The sequence below is a fragment of the Sitophilus oryzae genome, unplaced genomic scaffold (assembly GCF_002938485.1).
Source record: "Sitophilus oryzae breed Bouriz unplaced genomic scaffold, Soryzae_2.0 scaffold_810_pilon_pilon, whole genome shotgun sequence".
Lineage (NCBI taxonomy): Eukaryota > Metazoa > Arthropoda > Insecta > Coleoptera > Curculionidae > Sitophilus > Sitophilus oryzae.
In genome coordinates, this window is record NW_022147429.1 from 4128052 (window position 1) to 4146013 (window position 17962).

At 31.8% G+C, this 17962-nt stretch overlaps 1 protein-coding gene and 2 long non-coding RNA genes across 4 annotated transcripts in view; 1 reads left to right on the forward strand and 2 right to left on the reverse strand.

Annotated features, from left to right (window-relative positions):
* Positions 1 to 2165: 2165 nt before the first annotated feature.
* LOC115889104 (WD repeat, SAM and U-box domain-containing protein 1-like) overlaps positions 2166 to 17962 on the reverse strand; it is a 91087-nt gene continuing 75290 nt past the window's right edge. Inside the window, exons 8-14 of one of the 2 annotated variants that reach the window (XM_030909030.1) lie at positions 14659 to 14893; positions 14427 to 14601; positions 12429 to 12571; positions 12091 to 12373; positions 11735 to 12028; positions 2672 to 2867; positions 2166 to 2617 (exon numbers count right to left, since the gene is read on the reverse strand). In XM_030909030.1, coding sequence (XP_030764890.1) covers positions 2304 to 2617; positions 2672 to 2867; positions 11735 to 12028; positions 12091 to 12373; positions 12429 to 12571; positions 14427 to 14601; positions 14659 to 14893 — 1640 coding nt within the window. In that variant the 3' untranslated portion in view covers positions 2166 to 2303. Of the gene's footprint in view, positions 2618 to 2671; positions 2868 to 11734; positions 12029 to 12090; positions 12374 to 12428; positions 12572 to 14426; positions 14602 to 14658; positions 14903 to 17962 lie in introns of both variants that reach the window. The other variant, XM_030909029.1, reaches the window with a different exon arrangement.
* On the forward strand, positions 8683 to 9364 carry LOC115889129. The gene is made up of 2 exons (XR_004051372.1): positions 8683 to 8965; positions 9054 to 9364. It is a non-coding gene; the product is annotated as an uncharacterized LOC115889129 (long non-coding RNA).
* LOC115889127 lies at positions 10519 to 10821 on the reverse strand. Its single transcript, XR_004051370.1, has 2 exons — positions 10679 to 10821; positions 10519 to 10617 (listed from the first exon to the last, which is right to left on the reverse strand). It is a non-coding gene; the product is annotated as an uncharacterized LOC115889127 (long non-coding RNA).

Here is a 17962-nt window from a genome sequence, read left to right on the forward strand (position 1 = left end):
ATATTCGTGTATATGTCATTAAATTTCATTGCAAAAATACAACTAAAACCGTTAAAAAAAGTTATTTTCAAAAAAAGTATAAATTGTTATTCAATGTTCAACAATGACAATATGTTCTTTAGAAAGTGGCCAGTTAATTCTAACCTTGTATATGAATTTTTAAAGTAGCTCAACCTAAGACGTTTATGGATGTAAAGCACCAGATGGCGGGGCGTATTTCACAGTCTTTTATTACAGAAAAATATTTTTTGTTACTCTGAATTTTGAAGCGACCAATAAAAACAGAGAAAATAAAAATCGATAATTTTCAGACTGTGCCAATTGGTTACTAGCCGACCAGATACTTTTTATCTGTTAGATATGCTATAAAAGCTGGTAATTATACAATTCGACCATTGTAAATACCCGACAAATTCCGCAAGACCGACGAGGCCGATGTTTTTCACTGATAAGGAAAAAAAATGTTTGTATAGATAATTTTCGAAATATTTTTTCTTTCTGAATGCATATTTTTAAAGTATTTTATATTCTTTGTCCGCTTGATCTATTTTACTGGTCGCACGTATCGAAATTCTGTTTCTTCTAGTTTTAAAAAATGTTCTTATTTCTTTGTAGTTGTATAGTGGTTGTAGTGTAAAATTAGATTAATTTTATTAAGTTTAATTATAATGTTTAGTGTAGAATACCAGAAATAGTTTAGTAGTGTTTGTATAGTTTATTTTGTAGTTAAGTAGTAGGTGAAGGGATAATTTGGTTATTTTTTCTTTTTGTTTGATTAATTAGTATTAGTTGATAATTTTTTCAGTGTAGAATACAAGAAGTAGTTGTGTAGTGTTTTTATAAGAGATTATATTCGTTTATTTTGTAGATGAGTAGTAGGTGAAGGTATTTGGGTATTTTTTCTTTTTGTTTTTCTTCTAATTGTAGTAATTCTATTAAGTATTGTGATAGATACACTATATGTATCTTCCTTCAACTTCGTTGAAAAGTGCGTTATCATATAATTTTAGTTTTCTGGTAGTAGAATATACGAAAAAAAATCTGATCAAATTTATTTTAAATTAAATTAATCGAGTCTTATTAATCAAATTAATCTAGTCAAATAATAACAATAGTTAGTTTCTAAATACTATACAGGGTAAGTTTCCTGCGATGTTCTCTATGGGTATCTCGGAAACTACTGTTAGAGAGAGTCGGGTAAATGGGGAAAGAATTGCAGTTTTGTGGGGTCATAAATATGCGTCTTTCGGATTTTTCGGAGAAGTTCAAGGCTTATTAGATATTTCGAAAAAAACAAATTTTGACTATCTTAAAACTTGTCTCTAATTCCATTATAATCTACCGTATGATCAAATAAAAACGGCGTCAACGATGGCTATGAAATGAAGATCGTTGTCATTTTATATGTAAAATTATATGGGAAATATCATCGATCGTCATTTCATAGCCATCGCTGACGCCGTTTTTATTCGATCATACGGTATTTTAGACAAAAAGTTTTCAGATAAAAGTTGTAGATACCTAATGAATTTGTGTTTTCTGTTTTTTTTTTCTAAAGCCTGTCATTTTTGACATATGACACAAACATGTTTTTTTTTAAATGGAGACCATAGAAAGCGCCATTTTTTAAGCTTTTCAGCGATATATGTAGGTATAATATGTTTTTTTTTTCGAAAAATTGCAAGTTATAGCCAATTCTTTTCTTTCTTGGCTAATTTCCATACCAATAATAACATGCCAATTAGTTGGCATCAAAAATGTAAAAAGTGTTATGTTTTCAAAAGAAAAATATCGTAACATTCGTAAAGCATTCAATTTAGAATAAAATAATCTAAGCATGAAATGATTCTTTTATAAACCTGCATTAAATTAAATTAAAATAGGTATGTAACTTTTTTTAAATATTAATTAACAGCAATTAGCATTATCATAAATTATAAATAATGTACCAGCATATCGAAATAATAATTTCTTTGTTGTAATACGTTTTAGAATTTTTAAAATAACAGGCAAAAATAATCCACAATTTATATAAAAGAAAAGTTTCGTTTAAATTTCTTAATCAGCTGATCACTATTAAAGTTCGCAGAAACCCGGCCTATATTATTACATTACTCTGATGAAAATAACGAAAATAATCGATACTTTTGACTCCGCCCCGAAAGGTTCACGATTTGTCCTCCAGTTGGCAGCACATTTTGTCTAGTCGGTTGAGCAACTTTAAGAATATATAAACAAGGATGCTAATAACTAAAAATATATCAGGTTGATAAGAAAATATTATGTTATAGTTTAAACTAAGCTTAGTCTTCCTCTTCTTCTCCATCTAAAAACTTCATTATTGCATCTCGCACGTCCATATTGGCAGAAAAATTCGTATTGGCAAGTGTACAATTAGTCATGGGACTGGTATATTTACCGGACATAAACCATTCAGCAATAGCGTTCTTCTCATACGTAAACCCATCCGAACAAGTTACTGGTTCTCTCATTATTTCATGTGTTATTGGACATAGAAATTCATCAGGAATAGTTACATTTACTGGTGCTTGAATCTTTAATTCAACTTTTTTAAGCCACTTTAGTTCGTTTATCATTACTCTAGTCGTCTCGTCATCTAAAAAAAATCATTAAAAGACTGTGAGAAAAAAAAACGTTTTATAAATATTACCAAGGTCCAGTCCTGAGCAAACTTCGATTTCCGAAAAAGTTAATAATTTTTCTCCATCTAATCCTGTGTTTTTTACGTTTTCAGCTATTCTAGACATACCAATTTCGTCCAGCCATTTGATAACATCGTGATTAGTCCATTCTGCTATTGTTTTAGTGCGACTTCTCAGTTTATTAGCTATGGCTGTTTGAAAGACCTAAAATATTTTGGAAAACAAGACTTAGCGTTGATTGAAAGAATTGGGAAGATACGCAACCTAATGGGCGAATTTATGACTAGCCGGATTTTATTTCCCCTTACGTCTCAAGTGCTGTAAGGTGGAGATGCCAATCGTTCTGCGGTCAACGCATAAAACACTTATTTTCTCTAATTCGGCCAGCGAAGGCATATCGAAGACGATGTGGATCTGCAAGCGACAGTGTTGTCATATTAAAATGTGTAATATATGTAATACGTTTCACCAGAATATATTTCGATGAAAAATTCCCGTTTATGTATTGAAACTTTATTCGTGTTAAACATAGAATAAACAGCAAAAATAAAAAATTCTTTTTTAGGTATTGAATATGTCGTATGATCGAAAAAAATCGTTTAGTTAGCTTGGAAATGACGATTATTGACATTTACCATAATATTTTATATATGAGCTAGCGATCTTCATTTTCAAGCCAACTCTGCTGTCTTTCTTTGTTTAATCAAATAATATTATATTAAATTGTTTAACTCTTTCGGGACGGAAGCTTCCCCGAAAAAAAATTGCTGCAGGGACGGGAGATTTTTGCATTGTCATAAGAAAGCATTGAGTTGATGTCGTGTATACACGACAGCCGTCCCCAACGCACTTTTTTCTCTATCTTGAATACGTTTCACCAGAATATATTTCGATGGAAAATTCCCGTTTATGTATTGAAAATTTATTCGTGTTAAACATAGAATAAACAGCAAAAATAAAAATTCTTTTATAGGTATTGAATATGTCGTATGATCGAAAAAAATCGTTTCGTTAGCTTGGAAATGACGATTATTGACATTTACCATAATATTTTACATATGAGCTAGCGATCTTCATTTTCAAGCCAACTCTGCTGTCGTTCTTTGTTTAATCAAATAATATTATATTAAATTGTTTAACTCTTTCGGGACGGAAGCTACCCCGAAAAAAAATTGCTGCAGGGACGGGAGATTTTTGCATTGTCATAAGAAAGCATTGAGTTGATGTCGTGTATACACGACAGCCGTCCCCAACGCACTTTTTTCCTGTCCTCTACGTGCCGACAGCCGTCCCGAAAGATGATAGAAAATCCGTATTATTAACGTACTGTAACTAAAATCTGTAAATCTACGGATTAATCTATAATTCTGGCAACACTGTCTCCGGCAACCACACCCTCTGTCGACTGAAAGCAGAACTACGGCCTGCTACAGTACAGTATTCTTTATCCGCTGCGGTGTAAAATCAGCGCGCAGAGCTAAACTAAATCTCGGAATTCTGAGATAGGCTGACGGTGACGCCAGCTGCATCTTGGACATAAAGTAACTAAAATAAAAGAGTGTTTGAAAGGTTGTCTAACTTGGCCATAATGTTGCATAGTTCAGTTAGGGCTCTAAAGCGTCGCCACCTGCTACCTGTCACGTGTCACGTGTCATGACAAGTGACATGACAGCAAATTATTTGTATTATGCAATTGTTTACAATTTTGTTTTGAACTTTGGAATTTTGTTATTATTTTGTGTAGCATATACTTTGTTTGTTTTGGTGTTCGTGTGTACAGAAATTATGGAGGAAGTTTTATTTCCCGAGAAACCAGAGACCTTATATTTCTCTATGATTTGAACCACGGCACATAAAACAATCGGCACGCCAACTCTACTCAGATTCCATTGTTTAAAATTTCTATAAAATTTGACCTTGTCGGCGCCATTATGGTTTCCTAGTCAGGGCCGGATTAAAACGTATTAAAAAATTTCTCAGAAAATACGATAGGGTCGTATTAAAAAAATACTGTAATTGACTGAAACTGAATTTTATTTACAATACTTCTGTCCAAACAAATGAATCGTTAACCGCGCATACTTCTCGAAAAGTAAAAATGAAAAAATCAATTAAATATTTCACTGTAGAGAATAGACAATTAAAATTAAAAAACATGCAACTAACAAAAACATGCCAGGAGTTACAAACAAGAATTAAAAAAATACCAATAAAATATTTATTGAACAATATAAAGAGGCTACGTACAAATTATGCCCATCAATGGGCGTAGCAAACTTTATTAATATTCAAATTTCACAAATTAATAAATCCACAATTTTTTTTGAGAAACTTCTATTTTTTTTATGGCAGGAAACAAAGTAGGTACCGTATTGTATTTTATACGGTTACAAAGTGAATTGGTAAACATTTTAAATTCGAAGTGAACAGAACACAACCTGTACTTGTGGGCCTTCTTTATATCTTCAATCAAGTCTTCTCCGTTAGCTGCAATTGCCCATGTTCTTGCCCTAAAAATGTATTGTTAACTTATTTTCGATATACTCATTTTATTTATTTTTATAATTATATTTAAATGAATAATATAATGATTTTTATATTTAATTTTTAATGTCTAGATACAACATTAAATTTTACTAAATATTTAACATTTTAATCTTGCTAATATTTTATATACATATAGGGTGAGTCTTGAATAAGTGCAAATATTTTCAGGGGTGGTATATTTCGACCCCAGGAACACGTTTATGAGTTTTTTTTCGCTAAAAAAAGATATTGAAAATCGTGCATTTTCTTTTAACTTCCCTGTATATTTTTCGAAAACTTTTTAGAACTGCCTGTTCACCGCAAATTTTCCCGCGGTATAATTTCTTAATCTCTGATATTACTATAGTTACGGCTTTACTCTATGGTTGCGGCACTAAAAGGGATGCAAATACAGAAAAAACCCGGTGGCTCTCAACTCAACATTTAAAAAAAACATTTTTTTTTAAACTTAAATAACTCGGTTATTTTGGATTTATCTGAAAAAGTAAGGAGAAAATATGTTTCTTTTATCGAGATCTGCCAGCCCTGAAAATATTTGCACTTATTTAAGACTCACCCTGTACATAAGTTTGGTAACATTTAATATAGATGCTGAACTTGTATATTTTTAATTAGATCTTTCTATTTAGCTGAATGTCCTAATATGTATACTACCAATGACCTCTAAATAAAGTAGACCCGGCATTTCATTCATAAAAAGGAAAAGATCAGAATCAGACATTCGTTTCTTGCTCTATGCGAGTGGGAACAAGACGGGCTGATCGCAGTCATGAAGGATTCCCGTGAGAATGGCAACGCTGTTCAGAGATCTAGAGAAAGTGTGTCATGGGCGTAGTTACTTTGATTGTAATATATAATTTAATATTATATCCGCGTAAATACCGGGAAAAAAAGCGGCGTCCAGTTGGCTTGGAAATGACGATCGATGACATTTCCCATATAATTTTACATATAAAATGACAGCGATCTTCATTTCGTAGCCATCGTTGACGCCGTTTTTATTCGATCATACGGTATGATTTTTGGATACGATATATTGTTGTGCTCGATGGCTCTTCAAATTTTGAAAATGACTACTTCTGTACTCCAATAAATTGAAAATAACTAATTGAAATATTATGATATGCACATTTCCATAGTATAAAGTCTGTAAATTGCTCCAGTAGTAATATAATCCATCAAGCATTCAATACGAGCCGACGACGACTTTCATAAAACATTTATGTGAATTAATGGTTATTATTTTGCTTGAAGCAACGGTGGAAAATGAGAATATTTTAAAACTGTCGTGACTAATTACAATTTTATATTAGGTATAAAAATATTACTATATAGCAACAATAATAAAGATCTTTGTTAAACAAAAGAAAATTTCTAAAATATTTACTTATTTCTGGAACAGTTTCTTCGCGGATAATCGGGACCTTGTAATGAATAAATAATTAACTTTTCATTAGAAATTACCAAACAAAAAATAAGTAATGCTTTATAAATCATATCAAACAAAGATGCATTCATCTTTTAAACTATATAATTTTTATAGCATTAATAAACAAAACAAAAAATACATTGCTCTATTACCACAAACATTATACCATCGAAAAAAGAAACGGCGTAAAAAATGACAATCACTGATAATTTTGGCGAGGTGATATGTCATGACCCCTACTCTTGTTTATTTTTTAATGGCACTTACTGGCAGTAGTAGGCCTTAAGGTTGTATTTGATTTTTAAATGGTGTAGTATAAATTCGAATTTTTTTTTGGATATCGGTTTGTATTTCTGGAACCGTCTATCCTTTTATAATTTTTCTATAATTAGTATTAGTTTTTGACAAGCTTTATATCAATTTTTAATAAATGACATCTAGAAATAGACCTCGCCAAAATTATATTCGATTGTTATTCCCAGCAGTCTTCGATACCGTTTTTTTTTCGATCATTCGGTATTTAGTATGTAATATCCAACGTACTCTTCCCTTAACTTTTTTTCAATCATTATATAAATCTATTTTGATTTTACACTTAAAAAATCCTCTTTAACAACTAAAAATCCTAATAACAATCAGTATGATAGAAAAAAAGGCCTCCAGTTGGCTTAGAAATGAACATCGATGACATTCCCCATATAATTTTACATATAAAATGACAGCGATCTTCATTTCATAGCCATCGCTGACGCCGTTTTTTTTCTCGATCATATGGTATTTCGCTTATGAACATTTTTCGTAATTGTGGCATCTTTAATTTTTTTATATCTTTTTCAACAAATTAATCGCATTTGTATACTTGGTTTTAATAATTAAAAATTATGAGCAAAATATTCAATAAAACCAAACGTGACGAAACTGACTTAATGTAATTCATTACTTATAACGGTACATTCCAAAACTGTGTGATTTACTAATACATATTTCCAAAGATTTTTCTCTATTTTACCTTTCGGCACCGCACTGATGTAACATAGCCTTACTCACCTTCGAAATGAAACTCTAGGTTTAAATCGTCTCTATTTTTGCAAATTAAGCAAGTTCGCACCATTGTCTTATTGTTTATCAATAAAATCACTAAAAACAATACCACAAAACACTAAAATATCTGGAAATCACCTCGTAAAACATTTCGAAAAACTACAACACATTGGCAACGCCGTAGAGCAATTTATGAACGAATTCGAACTGGATGTTTTGTTGGCTGCCTAAATTTAGGGGTGAAGATAGTAAAATGCGTACGTTTTCGGCATCAGCTGGCGTTGCGACGTTGTCGATTGTTTTATGTTAAATTTCTTAATTTCTAAAAATTATAATTGCAGAAGATTTAAACCTTTACTTATTAACTTTACTACCTTTAATTATTATCGGTTTAAAATATTCTACGACGTAATCTATATTTGGAATTATGGAATTCCTGGTTTACAATGTGGGTTAGCTATCCCCGTACGTATACGTAGGTAAGATTTCATTTTAAATGCGGCCGGTAGTGGAAATTTGGCATACATGCAATTTTCTAAGGCAATGATGGATTTCGCCAAAATGTAAGTCGCCGGGTCTAATTTATTTCGATGTCATTGTATACTACTGTTTTTTTAACTAAAATATGTTAAAATAATTAATCACATATGTATATACATACCTAATCGGATCTCTAGGAAACAGAAAAAAACTTTTATTGCAGTTTAGTCCTCTACTCGGGCAGTTTTTTGCTGCACAACTTCGCCCAGGCATTTTAAAAACACGTAAAAATTAACGATTTAAAAATGTTCAGAAAAACAAAAATAAATTATATAACACAAGAAACGAAAATAAACTAGAAAAACCAAATATATAACACAATAAACAAAAATAAAACAACAACTATAAAATATAACTCAAGAAATAAACAAAATAAATTAATCCGTACGCTACTGACTCGAATCAGCCGAAAGTGTGCGCAGTCGATGAAAGAAACTACGACACTGGTTACTTTCTGTTATGGAGTCTAAAAGGAGGAGGCGAATCGAACGCAAAAATTATGGGCCCAGTTTTTGAGATCTAAATGAAGTTCGAAAATCGCCGTTAGGGGCGCTTGTGATGATTGGGATACTAGAAATACACAGCTTCTTATGGCAAGAATAACTATTTTGTTATAAATTATAGAGCCAAGTTAATATTTGGGCATATTTTTACCAGAGTTAGCTTTTAGAAACGTGGTTTTTCTAATTGAGCAATGTGCGTGGCTAAAATTGTGAATACAAAACCTTAAATTTGAGTTTGAAAAGTTAGTTAGGTTATATTAGATGCCGGTTTAATATATCCTTTTCCTAAGTTGATATTATAAAAATGTTTTATTATGTGGTTCTTTTTAGTGCATACACGACCGAAGAAACATATAAGCTGCTAAAATAAATCTTCCCTAGAACTGTTGTACAAAAAAGATAGAAGTTCCAGCAACAAATTTATCACCAGTTCAACCTTTGATTTGATGTAAACAGTAATTGTTTCTTGATGAGAAATGCGAATGAAATAGTTTATGGTGTGATTGTGTTAGTGTTTTATTAATAGTTTTGTTGATGCAGTTTAAAGGTTCATAGTTTTTCATTAAAACATTTGAAATTGACATGTTTACATGCAGTTTAGTGTGATACCATTTTAATAAACATTAAAATCTTTCGAACTAGTAGTGGTTTTATGGCGATTGACAGATTGAATAACGAAAATTAAGAGTATTTTATCAGGAATAACTTAATCATAAATGGAAACTGAAGACGAACGTTACCATTGCACCCTTTGATCGGTGTTATCTATTCCATAACTTTTTATAGCTGAAACTAGAGAGTAGGTATATTGAGCTGAAACGTTTCCTGTGTTCAATAGCGTTTTTTCTAGCGTTGAATTGTAAGTTTTAATGTCATTAGCAAAGTTTTGCAAATTGTCACTGTTTCGTAGACAATTAAATTCAAGATATATTATATTCAATGTCACCTAATAATTGTAAAGGTTTTTCTATTGATATTCACTTTATTAATATAAGGTAGGTTTGTAAATAAAATATTAATGAATAAATAATGTACTCAGTTTATTTCAAAAGCACAAAAATACAGAGTTGTGAATATGTATATACGCTGACTTATTTCATCATATAAATATTTATTTAGCAATATTAATACATTACAACTTTTGTTTCTATTAACTAATTCCACTAAATTTAATAAATAAAATATACAATATATAAATTTAATATACAATTTAGCACTTAGATATTAAATATCTATATGTACTATGCCAAAAAATAAAACAGGAACATCATATTATATCAAGAACACAAAAAATTACAATTTAAAAAAAATGCATTCTAAAAAAATACCTAGCTACAATATACCTACATATTAATTTAAAGAGCTTATTCATATTCATAAAAACTATTCTAAATGGTTTATATACACAATCAAAAGTATCAACCACAATACAATAATTTTCAAATTATTTCTTATTATTCCTCAATGAAAAAGCGTCTTGCGACGGCTAGTCAAAAATCTAAATAATTTTTATAATAAATTTACAATCTGACATATATATAGGTACATATATAGGTACATGTCAACAGGTAATTTTAGCACCTAGTAAGTATTAAATTATTTTAATTTTATAACAAGGCCTCCTAGGTTATGTTATACACATGTTGATTTTAGGCTATATTTCCTATTAATTTGGTTTATAATTTAATCTGTACACTGACAGTATATAATTTTAATGTTTTTCTTAACATCTATCCATAATTTTTATAAATAAATAGTCATACTACTTACATTAGGAGCTTTGAAAAGGCTTGGGTTTCTTTCACCCCGTTCTTTATTTGCCTTGTTTTTATTGGGATTCCCACTTGTACAGCCAGGTACAAAGCAATTTCTACCACGACTCATTGTTGTACTGCTAAAAATTCAGTAAATTAACTATAAATTTTATTAAAAACACAATTAAATCGTATACTAACAATGAAAATGTAGTATCCCAGTCGATCGCAGTGCCTCTGCTGTCAAACCGAGGAAGCTGCTTAAAAGTGGGGACAGAAATTTCAAATTTGCCCATTGCCGATAAATCTCCTTTTTTAAGCCCTCCATACTTTCTGTTGATGGAAACCCTAATGGCGGCGTGCGCGACGGTATGCGCGTAGCGTTCCCGCCAAAGAGAGTTAGCCTGCCGTGTGATTTATATGCCGTGATTTGAACTTTATGTTTTGTGCTGTGTTTTGCCGTCATGTAATATTTTGTTCAGCTGATGATGTGATTTGAACACGATCCAGGAAAGGGTATCAAGCAAAGCAAGTTCGATATAGATTGCAAACCCTGCGATCTTATATGCTTTGTTAGTGGCTTTGTTAAATAGGTTTTATAATACTATAGGTTAATCGAGGGGTAAACCGCTGGTGTATTTTGGTGTACAAGATGTTGGCATTTTTGGCATTTTCGTGGTATTATTGGTATTAGTACTAAATTATTTGGCATTACTTTGGCATTAGTTTACAGAAATTCATCAGCGGTTTATCCCTCGAGGTTAATTCAGCATATTATATGTTTTATATTATCAAATTTAATTTAGCATTTAACTGTAAGCATTTGAAAAGTGTACAATAGTTTATACTTTTCAAATATTCCGTTTTAAAAAATAAATTTTCATTATATTTTTTGCAGTTTAGATTTCGTAATATTTTTAAAAATACATAAAATTTTATATTCACATTTAAACTACCCGCCTTTTTTGTGGTAGGTAATGCAGATACCTATTTTACCGATTACGTCGGTCATATTTCCATTAGTTCAGTTAGGGCTCAAGGGTGCGCTACAATCGATCCTCGTTAAACGTGTTGCCTACTTTTGACTATGGAAATGACAACTCTTTTATTTTATATTTCTCTATGATCTTGGACATGTTTTGTGCCACATAAAAAAATCACCCATAAGGTTACGCATCTTCTTATTTCTTCAATGTCTTGGCTTTTTCAAGAAATAGATTTAGATTTTCAAGAAAAGAAGTTGCTAAATTTCCTTACCAATTGCTGCGGTAACTTCCATATCCATAGAGTCCTATCTAAACATCCAATCGCTAATAACGAACAATCCAAACTAAACGAACAGCACGTAACTATAGAGTCGTGGTCAAGGACGTGTAAGCATTGACCTCCATACACAGACCATAATCTAGCCTGTCTATCAGTCGCAGTCGAGCAAACTACTTCACCAACAGTCGGTGAAAATCTGACAGATATTACATTCCCCCCATGTCCTTGCAACAATCTCCAAAGTTTAACATCAATTGTTTCAAAGTTTAGTTCATTATCAACTGCCTGAAAAAATAATTTAGTAGTCAATTTAGTGCCATACATATAACACCATAATGTTTAGTTACCGTTTCTACACTAATTTTCCATAATTTTACCATACTATCGTTACCACAAGTTGATAATAAATACAACTGTCCTTCATAAGCAACGTTAGGAACCGGTTCTAAATTTTCTGAAAAGTCACAACACTGGATCCCACCGTCGTGCGCATCCTCCTTAACATATATACATTTATAATTTTCAACGAGCCACATTCTAAAATCGGAATTACATGATGCGGTTACGATCATTTTGTTATCTGGTGAGATGCAGGCAGAAGTTATGGTATCTAGGTGGCCTTCTAAAACGCTAAAATTAAAACAGCAGATTAGAAAGATATTAAATTAAATTGAATAGTTATTACGAGACTCTATTCATCGTTTCCACGTCCCAAATAACAGCTTTCTCGTCGTCTCCACCGGTAACTATAAATTTTCCGTTTGGCGAAAATCTGCACACTTTAATGGATAAACTGTTTTTGGGTATAGATGAGAGTTTTTCACCAACCTATAAAACAAGTACTCACTACTATAATAAATTAAGACTTGCAGGATATTTTATAACAAATTTTGTAAACGAAGTATTTATAGTTTAGAAGTGTTGTTGTTTTAAGTTGGGTGAAAGACTACTAAAGACCTTAAACTGTTGTGGCTCAAAAACAGAAAAATTTGTATTCACCTAAGACAAGGTGAAGTAAAGTGAGTATTTTCCACTGACCAAGTACATATTACTTACGAGATGTAAGTACCTGAGGAGAGTTACCTGATCTACACCAAACAACGTACACTTGGTTCTTATGGTTTGGTGTTATCCGAGGATGATTATTTTACAAAAAAGAATTACTATTGTCAGAATACATATTAGAATTAAATTATAAAATTTAATGAAAAAATGTATCCAATCGTGTACGTTACTGTTTTAACCATTACCAAGATGGCAACAAAAAAAAACAGGAAAACAAGGAAATAATTTTTTACATTAATATTTTTTTAGAATTTAGAATGAGTGGAAGGGGGTTAATTGCCGCATCCTTAAAGATCTATTGTGTCCTCCTTGTTGAGTTGTGACTCATCATACAGTCTATAACTCATCATACATGGGGATCTTTCTGTTGTAGGGGGACAGGATATTCCCCATCCTCCGAGGAGTGGACGTCTACCTCCTACGAGTGTATACACCCTTTCACGGTTGGGATTTAGCCCTCCGCGTCTTTCACAGTCAAGGAGCTTGTCTCCGGCTAAGGTACCCTTGAGGTGGAAGCTGGAGGATCAGTCTACATTTTCTCCACCTCCTTAACTTGGTCTCTCCTTAGACCTGATACCGGATCTATAATAGAGTATATATCTCTTTTTCTCTATTGTCTCTTTGGGTTTGAGGTCAACTCCTATTGTGAGGACCTGACCATGGCCCTCCTCCCTCGAGTTGATGACTCGCCAACTCGATGTCCTTACATTGGAGTTTTGGCAAAGCTGGTGACACACCGCAATGGTTAGTCGGTCCACTTATACAGAGCCCCACATGTAAGGGAGACGGGAATACAATAGGTTGCCTCCTGGTGCCTCATGGTTGAAACCAGTAGAGGCTAGTCTTCTATCTAGCCACGCATATCTTTGACCTGGTCCCGCCATCGTAGGATTTATTTTTGGTGAGGTTGTCTCACCTTGGTCTGGGCGGTTAAGCCATGCCCGCCCCCTCCCCTCCACACATCGTTATACGTCTTGGTGCAATTCCTTGGCCACGACACTACAGCCCTTGTATAAACAAGGCTACAGCCAAGGAGAAGACAGTGAGATGCTCCTTAGACCCAACCATAGTGCCAGAGGGGATTCTCCCTATCACTTGACCAGGAGCTTCCCCACCAACGACAAGGTCTCGCATCTCCTAGAGAATGTTTGTATAATATATATATATGTAATCAATTTATATTCTGTTAATATAAGTATATAAAATCTGTACAATCAAAGTTACCTCATAATATTGTCGTACACTTTCTTTCAAAAACAAAATTAAATATATTGTAGATGTCATTACAGCAAGTACTAACAATGATAAATCCATTGTGTACCCTCCTTCTAATGAAACTATAGTTTATCTAACGAGCGAATATATGACAGTAAAAGTTCCGGTCTGTCATGTTAATGAAAAAGTAAACTTTTTTTCTGACCCTTATGACTATGTGAATGACATTTGATAAGAAAAATGTATATATTTGTTTAATCCAGGGATTGAGCAATCCCCCGGTCTTAACACATGATACTGGAAAGGTTCTTGAATCAGAATGTCAACAGTAATCTAGATTGAAGGAGTGTCTAAGAATACAGATAGATTTCGAATTTACTGACACTTTACAGACTAGACTTACTTCAGGATCCCAGATAAAAGTACATCCATCCAATGAAGAAGACGCCAATCTACTTCCATCTTTAGAAAATTCAACGTAATTTATAGCATATGTATGTCCCTCTAGGGGAGAATTGGATACTTCTTCTATATTGTTATTTTCCTCTGTTACGCGAAACAATCTAACGAATTTATCCCTAAAACAAGCAGTGTTCAGTAACAATCTACTTTTTTAATTAGATGGACTTTCTAACCCGGATCCGGTAGCTAATAAATTAGTACCATGGAAACAGCAACTGTTAACACCGCCCTCAAAAATGTCATCGATTTTTTCCAATAGTACTGGATCGTTGTTATCCAGATTTGAACTTTGGCTCATTTGTACTTCAAAAACTCCACCGTTTGGGCTAGATATCGGGGCGAAAAGTTCGGTGTCCAGATCAATATTTCCAGTCAAGTCCCACACAATGAGTACTTTGTCGTTGGAACCTGTGGAACCTTAAAATGTCAGTTTTCTTTACTATTAATTATTCAGAGATACTAAGATTGTCCACATATCATGCTAAGTTCAGAAGAAAAAACAGTCGTGCAGCCCATGCGATTTTTGATCTATTAATTAATCTATTGATAAAATTTTAATGTTCAAATTTCATATACCGATTTGGTCATTTTAGAAGAACTGGTCTGGATTTTAAAGTGTAAGACAGAGAATAATATAAATGACCGGTTGACAGACAGAGAGACAAAATCAAAAGCGGCATACAGTGTTGCCGGTTTTTACGTTTGTAGGAGAATTTGTGTAGAAAAAAAACTATTTTAAAAACTTTCATGTATACTACTCAAATGAAGATAATATATCTAAGTAAAATCTTTAGTAAATCTATCTAATCTGTGGTAAAATGAAGTACCTAATAATTATGAAAAATAAGGTTCCAACCCAAAGACATCCAAATAAAGGGAGACAAAACAATTTACATTTTATCGCGATCACGAACCGTGTTCCGCAAAAATCGATGATGACAGATTTATGCGGTATGTGATAGAATACGGTTTGAGTACCAAATGTTATTATTGTTATTAATGTTTTTTGGGTACCTATAGAAACGTTAAACTAAATATAATTTTTATTGTTGTCGATCCAATAATATATAATGTGTTCTTTTTTTTATAAATTGGATTAGGATCGAAAGAAATCAACAGAAGTCCTTTGTTTTAAATTTGTCGACGTTTCGCAAAATTTATTTGCATCTTCAGGACACTACAAAGTTAAGAGAGCAAAAAATACAATCAAATAAAAGTTTTTTCAAAAATTTAACAAACAACCCAAAACACATATCAGTGGAATTCCACACATATACAATTGGTAAAACTACCCTAATGTTAACAATTAAATAAAATATATGTATATCTTACTCACATTTAAATCTGGACTTTCTTAGTCATATCCATTAATACACGGATGGTATAGAGGGGAGTGGTATATATCCCTTTTTTCTTTTTAAAACACATAACACACTTACATAAAAAAAAAACATATAACACAATTATGTATAGAGAAATATCACGAAATTTTTTTCGTTTCACAGACAAGCAGTGCAGATGTACCTACGTTGACCGTATACAGAGAGAAAGTGATAAAATACTAATATAATTTTTACCTGGAGATAAAGAACAGTTGAAAAAAAAGAAACATATAAAAATATTATTTGGATTTAAACCATTATTTTGAAGTTTATTATTTAATTTTTGAAAGAATATTAAAATATGCTGTACTCAGGTTTTCTACGTCTGTTCTTTTATTAACGCAATTTTTGTTTTTTTGGATTTCTATCATCTCTGCAAATAATCTTTTCTTATAATTAGATTGTGTTTGTAAAATGGTGGTATTGTCAAAATCGAAGTTATGGCCTGTCTCTATTTTGTGTTCTACTAATGCGGTAGGATTAGATTTCAAAAGAAAGTTCCTTTGATCATTTTTATGTTCATTCAATCTTTGTTTTAAATATCTACCGGTCTGCCCAACATAGCTTTTAGGACATTGAGTACAAGGAATGTTATATATTATGCCGGATTTCAGTTCTTTTTTATTCTTTGATTTTGTTTTTGAAAAGAACCGTCTCTTTGAAAAGAACCGTCTAGAACAAATTAAAAACACATTTAAGGGTCATACTACAAAAAAACAGGAAAAAATAAAAATTACAACAAGGAGTCATAACACCATAAAGAGACGGTTCTTTTCAAAAACAAAATCAAAGAATAAAAAAGAACTGAAATCCGGCATAATATATAACATTCCTTGTACTCAATGTCCTAAAAGCTATGTTGGGCAGACCGGTAGATATTTAAAACAAAGATTGAATGAACATAAAAATGATCAAAGGAACTTTCTTTTGAAATCTAATCCTACCGCATTAGTAGAACACAAAATAGAGACAGGCCATAACTTCGATTTTGACAATACCACTATTTTACAAACACAATCTAATTATAAGAAAAGATTATTTGCAGAGATGATAGAAATCCAAAAAAACAAAAATTGCGTTAATAAAAGAACAGACGTAGAAAACCTGAGTACAGCATATTTTAATATTCTTTCAAAAATTAAATAATATAACTTCAAAATAATGGTTTAAATCCAAATAATATTTTTATATGTTTCTTTTTTCAACTGTTCTTTATCTCCAGGTAAAAATTATATTAGTATTTTATCAACTAGAATTAGTTGCTCTCTGTATACGGTCAACGTAGGTACATCTGCACTGCTTGTCTGTGAAAGGAAAAGATTTTCGTGATATTTCTCTATACATAATTGTGTTATATGTTTTTTTATTGTAAGTGTGTTATGTGTTTTAAAAGGAAAAAAGGGATATATACCACTCCCCTCTATACCATCCGTGTATTAATGGATATGACTAAGAAAGTCCAGATTTAAATGTGAGTAACATATACATATATTTTATTTAATTGTTAACATTAGGGTAGTTTTACCAATTGTATATGTGTGGAATTCCACTGATATATGTTTTGGGTTGTTTGTTAAATTTTTGAAAAAACTTTTATTTGATTGTATTTTTTGCTCTCTTAACTTTGTAGTGTCCTGAAGATGCAAATAAATTTTGCGAAATGTCGACAAATTTAAAACAAAGGACTTCTGTTGATTTCTTTCGATCCTAATCCAATTTATAAAAAAAGAACACGTTAAACTAAATATTTGTATAGGTATATAACTTTAATTAATATACATAGATTTTGCCAGGATTATACCTTTGAAATTATTTTTAGTTTTCTAATTAAATTATATTAGAGAAATTACAATGACAACTAGCGGCATCGCTGTGGATTTATCTTTACTACGAAATTGTCGAAATCTGTAGGAATTACGCTGACATTTGGCGTTTTCATTTGTTTTCATTCAACTTATATTTGACAACGCGCAGTTGTGAGTTTTCTGGGGTAGTTGAAAGTTTTTGTAGCTTTTGAACAACTTTCTTATAATTATTAGTGTTTATTGCAAAGAAAACTATTTAAAGTAGTTTTTAAATATCTACGATGGTTCGC